The sequence below is a fragment of the Littorina saxatilis genome, linkage group LG1 (genome assembly GCF_037325665.1).
Source record: "Littorina saxatilis isolate snail1 linkage group LG1, US_GU_Lsax_2.0, whole genome shotgun sequence".
Lineage (NCBI taxonomy): Eukaryota > Metazoa > Mollusca > Gastropoda > Littorinimorpha > Littorinidae > Littorina > Littorina saxatilis.
This window is the reverse complement of record NC_090245.1, coordinates 70809778-70819869: the sequence shown is the minus strand read 5'-3', so window position 1 is coordinate 70819869 and position 10092 is coordinate 70809778. Positions and strand designations below refer to the sequence as shown.

Here is a 10092-nt window from a genome sequence, read left to right as displayed (position 1 = left end):
AAAACATTTGCATTTATTTAACACAATATGTTATTTCAGGCATAATACATATTATCATACCTTTTTCGTTTGAGTTTAAGGTTTAGGGGTATATTGATATGAGAACAGTCATTTTACAAATAACAAGCGAAAATGAAGTTTACATATGAACATGAAAATCACGAAGCAAAATATACTTGTTCATTCTAAATTAATTCAAGGTAACAAAGTTGTTATCATAGTTGTAACAATATTTCGCATACAGTTGTAGCAGCATTATATCTACACATAAGTGCATTAATAAGGTAAGATCATTCGCCTGTGATCTAAACGAATAAAGACTTTCAATGCCAAAAGACAATGAAAGTATTCCTTGGGTATATTTAGCAAGATTACTTGGTTCTATGCGGTATATTTTTAATCTGAAGATGGATAAAATGAATGAAAACTACTTTAAAATGTGCATCTGCACATCTCTCTCTCTCTCTCTCTCTCTCTCTCTCTCTCTCTCTCTCTCTCTCTCTCTCTCTCTCTCTCTCTCTCTCTCTCTCTCTCTCTCTCTCTCTCTCTCTCTCTCTCTCTCTCTCTCTCTCTCTCATGCACGCATATGTACTGAGACATTCAATGATTTTCTTTTCAAACAACACCATTGGGTTTTTTTGCGGACATTAACCCGTAAGTTCACATAGAAGTGGAAACCTTTGAGCGACAGCTGTTTTCAAAAACACATGAACCCTTTGCAGTAAAAAATATTTATGGAGAATGTGATGGGATATTAAGTTGGCAGTGGTTCCATTTTCATTCTGAAAAAAACCCTGAGTACTTCTTTTTTTCTGTTATGCCGTTTGGGCAGCAAAAAACAAGTTATTTATTCTCGGTTTTTTATTTGTTTATTTTTTTATACTTTTTATTTTCTTTATTTATTCATTTATTATATTTACTTTAATTTCATTTTAAGGTATTCTTTACCCTACTATTTACTTATTTATCTTCATAAAAAAAACTCTTAAAAAGGACAACACAGACAAACACCTGGGGCACACACAGCAAAGAATGCTAGGTAATTAAAAGACATTGTATCTAGAAGAATACAAAAAGATATACGCAGGCAATTACATCCTCTACTAAATCCTCTGTTGTCCTCACTTCCAAAATTATTTTCACTTGGGCTTCTTGAACACATCATTTGCAAATGGCGACTAGAAAATATATGCTCAAAATTGAAATGAAATGAAATGAATGTGATGAAAACTGTTACCGAAGACAAAATGGATGGCCCCTTTTCTTATGTCGAAAAGACTTATTCAAAAATCGAAAGAAGAAACAAATTACGAGGAGAAATGTTTATAGTGTCCATTAACTGAATGATATGAATACACTTCAGAACAAATTAAAAGATTGTTCAATGACGTTGAGCCAAAAGTTGAAATTGTTCATGCGGTTTAAAGCTGATCTGTAAGAAATTACTTTAAAAATGCTTAGCATTCAAAGTGTTTGGCGTTTTTATTTTTATTAGTTTTTCGCTTGAGCAAGTAAACACATGGGAAAAAAAGAGAGGGGGTTGAAAATACAACAAGAGATATATATATATCTTATATATTTTTGTCATCATAGACATACTCACTGGGAGTTTGGTGCATCGTTTTTTTCTAACAACACATATTAGTATTCACATATCGTACACTCAATAGTTCATGTCACAATGTGTTCCTTAGTTACAGAAGACTCATGACGTGTCACTTATGTTCGTTTATCCTTGTTGTCATTAAATGTTATAATTACCTGCACATAGGACGCTACAGTCTTGTTTGTCACACGTACTCAGTATAGCAGACTTAAACACCTCATTCTTGGTGCTTAGTGTCGTCACTGTATTCAGTCAATGACGTCAGAATATTCGATTACGGCCGCTCACTGGGCTTTTACAAATTGTGTATTTGTTCACAAGGTAGCAGACTTAATGGCGTACTCTTTCTTTCACGATAATGTCCTTTGAAACAATGTTGTTGTGCATTCAGGCAACAACTTCAAGCCTATACTCGGACGTTCAAAGGATTTTGGTCTATTTGGTTTGGTTTGGATTGATTTGAAATGGAATGTTAGTTATAGGGTTTTAGGCGTATGAGGCTGTCTCGGCGATCTACCTGGTGCCTGGGCTGAGATGCACGAACCGAGAGTGGGTGACACCCAAACGGGAGAGATCAAACCGTGGGTTCTGATTCGTTGACATCACAACACATCTCAGTTTCAACCAATCCAATACTGCGGGTGGCTCCCGATTTGGTGGTAACTTTCTCGTGCACTTCAGCACAGGTGACGTGTTGTGAGACAGTGTACTGTATTCATTAAGTGACGTCAGGCTTTGGGTCTGTTTGGTTCGCTTTTGTTTAGCTTGGATTGCTTTGATTTGGTTTGATATTGTCACAATATAGTATGTTAGTTGACGTAGCTCTCGGCGACAGATAACGCTTCGTGAAACAATATGATGTCACTCGTTGGTTAATTACGTACCTGGACGCTCACACGTTTCTGTTCTGGTTTGGTTTGATTTCTTATCATAGCAAGAAAGCTGGCTTGCGGGCATTTACCTTGGTGCCCGATGACGTTTTGTTGAACAGCTTGGTGTATTCAGTCAGTGACGTCTACCTGATCGTCTCTGGCTACTCACAGATGTTACGTCTGTTTGTATTATTGGTTTCGTTATTGTCACAGTATAGCAGGCTTGTTTGCGTTCTTCGTCATAGCCGATGGCGTCTTGTGAATTGACGTAGTGTATTTAGTGAAGTGACGTCACACCCATCGTCACCCGGAAGCTCATATGGTTTGGGTAGGTTTAATTTGGTATAAACGGGTATATTTGATTCTATTTTGTGGTTTTCACAATATAGCAGGCTTGGTGACGTTCTTCTTCGTGGCCGATGACGTCTTGTGAAACAGCGTGGTGTATTCAGTGAGTGACGTCAAACTGATGGTCCTCTGACGCTCATAGGGTTTGCGGCAGTGACAGCAGCCGCTACACGTGCAGCACTGCAGAATGTTCTTGAACTTGGACCTGAAGTTCTCGCTGAAGACGCAGTAGAGGAGCGGGTTGGCGGCAGAGTTGATGTAGGCCAGTGTGGTGGTGAGCACGAGGAACATCCAGCTGTCCCCGAACGACATATTGGAGAAGGTGTTGTAGAACAACAGCACCTGTCAACGTAGAGAACGCGTAGTGTTTAGAACATGAAGTGTTACAGAAGATCGACAACAGCTTCAAAGGAAGACAACGTTCAGCATTCATCATGACATACTAATTACTTTGAAGTTCGGGATGTTGCTCTCATATTGCAATAGTGACGTTTCAAATTCAGACATTGCTGGGTGTTTGGGTTATTATGCCTGAAAGCTGATTTGGGTGTCGTCATTTAGTTTTCTAAAAAAAAACTGCATAAGATAAAAACGTCAATGAAAAGAGAAGAATGGGGGCCCATAGGAAATCACAAACACACTGTTAAAAATTGTTTTTAAGGGGAAAGTGCAAGATAATGGTCCTCAGGGCTTTAATTTCTGAACGAGTTTCAACGTTTTTATCTGAAATGTGACAGGTTTGCATCGGAGTTTAAAATGACTTGTTTGCTGTCCCCTCCAGCAACATCTCCATTTCGGTAATTATGTACGCCCCTTCCACCCACCATTTCCGCCCCTCTTAACTTCTCTTTAAAACAGCTGTTGATCGATTTTTCATAACACATGCACTCTACAGAGAGATGGAATTTTCAGCAAACAAGTCGATTGGTATTTTCAATTTAACACGTTCGCTCTTCCTCAACCATACTGACTATCTAGGGTGACTGCCGTGTCACAGCGTGTAGTACAAGGAGAGGAACGCACGTAACGCATGGGTAATGGGCACATAACCATTATCTGAGATTACAAAGTGCTTTTGCGCACACTATGCAAAACCCAACACTCAACGACATGGCCATAGGACAGCCATGCATCCTCAATATATCGATTTAACGCTGGATTTCCCTTCTTTAAGCTATATATGACGTCAGATGCCGACTACAACTCATGATACTAAGGTGGCTGACCAAGACTACAAACGAGTGCATGTGTCAGTGTTGTCAGTCGTATGTATTAAAAACAAAAGGAATTCTAACGACAATGGGTCGATACATAAATATGAGTGACATCTGGTAGAAACATGACTGTCTTGATCTGTGTCAAATGCCATATTATGGTCAAACATGTCAATAACGTATGGTATATGAAGACAGATTAATACTCTCGAATGTTAGTTAATTTGCCAACCTGGTGAGGAGAGTAGCTCAGGAAGTAAATGATAACGGAAGCGATTAGCATTTTGACCACGCCCTTTCTCGCCCGAATGGCCTCGCTGGTTCGTTGACGTCTGTCGGGTGTACTTCTGACGTTGAAGTTCCTGTGGAGCTTGTCCACGCCCACAAACAGCCGTCGACCAATCACAATGTAGCACACCATTTGAAGGACAAGTGGGATGAAGTAGAAGACAGCAAACTCGGCGTATTTGAAGATGGTTTGGTATTTGAAATGAGTGCCCCGATCTGTAGAGCAGAAGTTTGAGTGATTGATAGATCGATTGATTGATCTATTGATTATTGATTGTCAGTCAGTGCATGCGTCATCTTTAATAAGTAGCGACAGAGGTGTTAGGCACACATTTGGTCTTAAATCCTCACAGCATCTCAAACACATGGACGCATATGGCAATACTGTATACATATTAAATACACAGAGCAATACGTCACGAAATAAGTGTATCAGCTAATGTGGTAGAAGAGTGGTGTAGTGTGAAAGTATTGATAATCGGATGAAGTGAGCTTTCTATCTCTTTCACACACACACACATACACACACACACACACACACACACACACACACACATACACAGACACACACACACACACACACACGTACGTACGTACACACACACACACACACACACACACACTGTGACACACACTGTGACACACACACTGTCACACACACACACACACACACACACACACACACACACACACACACACACACACACACGGAAGTTAAGGTATACATGACTTATGTATCATTGGCGAACGATGTTAGCTGGTATTGTCACATTATATGTGACCCTCCACCACGAAATGAGTCGCATGTCACCTCTCGCGGTTCTGCGCTTGGCATTATTTTAGTCCGGGGGGTGTCTAGTAACAGTGTGAGGGTCACCATAGTCACAGGCTTATAACTCGAAAAGTGTTCACTCTTTTCTAAAACGGTTTTCACCACTGGATATAGAATAAAAAAAACTCTTTAAGAAAATGTAAAAATATGAAAATCATGAAAAGGTGACATGCGACTCATTCCGTGGTGGAGGGTCACATATGGCCATTCGTGTGCGCTTATATGGCCATTCGTGTGTCGCATTAAATACGCTCATAAACAGTGAAGAACATTTTTACAGTTTATGGTCCAGAAAACGAATGATACTTATGATACAGAACTGTTACCTTGATTTCCCAGTCACAACACAGCTTACCTCTGGAAAACAACGTGAGACACATCAAGTGGGGGATGGCCTCAGATGGGCTGATGACGTCATTGAAAAGTGCGGTGGGCACGGAGCAACCGATTGCCAGGAACCACACACAAATGATGACGAAGACCACACGTTTTCGGGTACACAGGATGTGAGCTTTGATGGGGAACACGATGGCGATATACCTGTGGCAACAGAAATATAATTGGATTGTGAATTTTGGCGTTTGTGGACGCTTTCGGCTTCTTCGCTTGGAAACATGTAAGAATGAGGGCCACAGACGTAGAAACAGCAAGAAAATCACACAGATTGACACACAAAACAAAGAGGCAGTCACTAACAAATGCAAGCACGTGCCTGATCGCGGATACACACACACGTACGCACGTAGACAAATACAGACATAAACAAGTGGCAGACAGACAGACGGACGGACAGACGGACAGTGCTAGCCAGTCAGCCAGTCAGCCAGCCAGACAGACAGGCACACACACACACACACACACACACACACACACACACACACACACACACACACACACACACACACCTCTCTCTCTTTCTCTCTCTCTTTCTCTCTCTCTCTCCCTCTATCAGTTTCATTTTATTTATAGTTCTTTTTGAATCTGCTTTGTTACTTAACTGTGGAAAGCAATTCAAACAAACTAGATCAGTTGGCTGTGCACCCTCTTGATCGAATCATCCGTCATTTGGACATCGTCTTCAAGGGGATCCAAACATCGAATTCACCACGTACACACACAAGACGTATCCATTCTTCACTCTTTGGTCTTCCATCTCTCTCTCTCTCTCTCTCTCTCTCTCTCTCTCTCTCTCTCTCTCTCTCTCTCTCTCTCTCTCTCTCTCTCTCTCTCTCTCTCTCTCTCTCTCTCTCTCTCTCTCTCTCTCTCTCTCTCTCTCTCTCTCTCTCTCTCTCTCTCTCTCTCTCTCTCTCTCTCTCTCTCTCTCTCCCACATCCCATAGGATAACCTCGCTACAGCTCTTCCAGTATATCCTCTCCTTTGTACGCGGACAAAAAAAAAGAGAAAAAAAGAAAATCCGCCACGTATATGTCAGTTCCAGAGGGCAGGGACCTCCCATACGTAAAACCCACACAGACACTCTGGGCACGCCTTCATAACCGGCGTGTCATCATTGTTTCAAAACCATCGATTTTTGCCACGGCAAACAGGGTGATTTATGGGCCCAGGGTTATTGGCTGCTTTTAGCGGGGAAGGTTTTACAACCTGCCATCCCCCCTCTGGTGATCTGCAGGGAATCCACACACATCCCACCCACTTCTCCTTGGGAGTTTTCGTCTTCACGGCAAATTATCCTCGTTTGAAAAGTTTCGATTTCCCGTGTCCCGTTTTGCCGTCCATTTGAAATAGTTGCCGGCATGTGTTAATATGCGTTTTGCTGTACTGCAGATTAATAGTCCACCGCATTCCTTGAAAACCCCGTCAGCTATGACTAGTTTCATACTGGCCGAGAGGGAAAGACGCAGACACAGTTACAGTAACACACAGACAGAATCGGAGACAGATTCAGAGACAGAATCGGAGATTGACATAAATTATCAATACGGCTATGATACGGCGACACGTACCATATCGCAGGGAAATTCAATGTATTGAATACGGCGATCAGGGAAATGCCAAAACCAGACATGGCGAAACGTAAAACGGCGAAGTATAAAACGAGAAAACCCCGGTCAACAGAGACCAGGAGTAAAGCCGATCGACGGCAAAACGGAATACGGCGAAACGGGACTTCACACAAAACTCAGAAACATGCCCGCAGACACACTCCTTCTAGCTCGCTTCTCACTCAGTAGGATCATGAGAATCGTCGCTTCCCTCAGAACCCCCTGCATCACAGTATTATTGACGACGCCTGAGGGAACTGTCTTGGCGGGCAGGTTATAGGACTTCGCATGTCTCACACTTTGCTGCATGGCCGAGAGAGGGGAAAGATCGCGGGGAACAGATTGAAACAGCCCGGGCAAGTGATTGCTTTCTGGGATGTGTGTGCTTTCGTCGTTTGGTGGCTATGATCTTGCGTGAGTAATGGCGTGTTTTGACGTGTTTGTTCCGACGGCATGGGACTGGGTCTTTCAAGATCGACGGTACACTGAGGAGTGTTGAATTAAGAAATTGAAAGGTTGTAATGTATTAAACTTACACGTTTGATAGAAGTACACACAGGACCGCGCTTTTAGAATGCCCCTCCCTTCTCTGGTCAGCCCCTGAGACTGTATGAAATCCAGTTCACATCTACCTCATATTCTTCCAAACTTAACACACGATAACGCAATACACAGACACGCCTGCACACACAGACACACACAGACACACACACACACACACACACACACACACACACACACACACACACACACACGTACATACACACACACACACACACACACACACACACACACACACACACACACATGACGTTTCTGAACTATTCGCAACGGTACCAACCCCAACCGTACCTCCAAACCTTCCCCCGTCCCTCCTTTAACCTTCGCCCGACATCGTGGGGTCGTGTGGCCCCAGATGGGTGTTTAATTGCAAATATTTCTGGAACGATTCCAAATTTTTTAATGAGCTTTTAGAAATGCCTCAACCACCTACACATCTGTTATGTCCTCATAGTTCATTACATGTCATTGAAAACTAATTAAGAAAACACTAGCTAAAGAGAAACCAAAAGTCATATATTCTGTTTAGAGTATGGGGCCGCATGGCCCCACGAAGTCTACGGAGGGGTACGCATGCCGCTTTCCCTTCTTTGAGAAGTATTGGGCCGCACGGCCCCACGATTTCTGCGGAGGGGTATGCATGTTTTCCCTTCTTTGAGAAGTATGGGGCCGTACGGCCCCACGATGTCTTCCGCGTGTAGTCAATAACGAAGTCTGGCGAAGGTTAAACAAACAGCAAAATATTGAACAATTCTCTGCAAACCGGCGGAGAAGGCTTCGCACAGCAAAACTCCAAATAAAGTGATGGAAACCGTTCAATATTCGTAAGTAAATTTCTGCACCACTTGCAATTGATTTTGCGTTCCACTTGCTCGCCTTCCGCAGTAAATTATCTTCGTTTCAATTCGTTCACTGAAGCAATCACGGCAAAGGGAAAATGTACGCGAAATAGGCTACAATTGATCAAGGCGTTATATCCAGGAGACATAACTTAAAGGCCCACGTACAAAACGTTGACATCTTGTCACTAAATCAGCATTCCCAACCTTATGGGACACACTCACACTGGCATTGAACAACATGAAATGCCACTTACATTTGAATGGCTCTTTAACACGCGGGAAACCACACAGCAGTTCTCGTGGTTTATTCAACTCCCGAGTCATCGGGGCCCCGTGTGACCCACTTTTGTCATACATGGCCTATTGAGTCGATTGCGGCTACAAAGCGACTCTGCACCTGCAATTATAACGTTATTGTTTACCTCTGAATCTAAAATGCAACACACGACTGCGAGTGACACAAACAAAGCAACGGTGGTTGACTTCAAAGAAACCAGCGGTTTACAGAAACTGTGTTTGCTTGGGCAATGGTAAGATGCAGCTCATTTGATGAGATGGTAGCCCTGTCGCGGCAGTGCGTTCTTCAGCACAATACTCATTCTACACTGGCACAGCAATAAACAGTATCAAATGGTCAGAAATCTCAGTCGTCTGCCATTCCCCCAAAAAGGACATGTTTTTTGCTAGCCTACTTCCCCGTCATCCGGACCAATACTTCCACGCAAAATAAATGCTTTGAAAAATGCTCGCTCTCTATGGAGAGCAACTAGGGTGTTCCCTAGTGGGAAGTGTATGTTCAAATCAAAGGGTGTTTGTACTGTATGTAAAAGTCTGGCGTTGTCCGTGATCGGACACTGATGGTTAACGGGAGGAGGAGTGGGCCTTTTAATAATTCGATACCCCCTTTTACCCTGGGAATCATCGTGTAAAGTTGCCAAATCTACCCGGAGTTACGTGAAGCCTTGTGTTAAGAAATACAAAAACAGGAACAACAACATCTTTGGCTGCCTCTTTTTCGGCGCAGAGGATTGTTTGTTGTTGTTTATGACTGAATTCATTTGTCTCCGTTATTGGAAACGTAGTTTTTGGGCTTTCACTGCAAAAAAGGTAGACACTAAGACCAGAGACGAATAGAAGCAAACACGGAAGTTGCTCTCTCTGACTCTTTGTCTCTGTCTGTCTGTCTGTCTGTCTCTCTGTGTGTCTGTGTGTCTGTCTGTCTGTGTCTGTCTGTCTGTGTCTGTCTGTCTGTCTCTTTTTTTCTCTCTCTCCCTCTCTCTCTTCCACTCTCTTTCTCTCTCTCTCTCCCCCTCTCTCTCTCCCTCTCTCTCTCTCTCTCCCTCTCATTCTCTCTCTCTCTCTCTCTCTCTCTCTCTCTCTCTCTCTCTCTCTCTCTCTCTCTCTCTCTCTCTCCCTCTCTCTCTACCACCTCTCTCTCTATCTCTCCCCCTCTCATTCTCTCTCTCTCTCCCTCACTCCCTCTTTCACTCTCTCTGTCTCTCTCTCTCTCTGTCTCTCTCTCTCTC

The 10092-nt window shown here is 42.9% G+C and overlaps 1 protein-coding gene across 1 annotated transcript in view; it reads right to left on the bottom strand.

The window, feature by feature from the left end:
- Nucleotides 1-2586: 2586 nt before the first annotated feature.
- LOC138977302 (neuropeptide receptor 15-like) overlaps nt 2587-10092 on the bottom strand; it is a 50109-nt gene continuing 42603 nt past the window's right edge. Inside the window, exons 2-4 of the mRNA XM_070350205.1 lie at nt 5516-5700; nt 4273-4544; nt 2587-3168 (exon numbers count right to left, since the gene is read on the bottom strand). Of these exons, the coding sequence (XP_070206306.1) occupies nt 2857-3168; nt 4273-4544; nt 5516-5700 (769 nt within the window). The 3' untranslated portion in view covers nt 2587-2856. The remainder of the gene's footprint in view (nt 3169-4272; nt 4545-5515; nt 5701-10092) is intronic.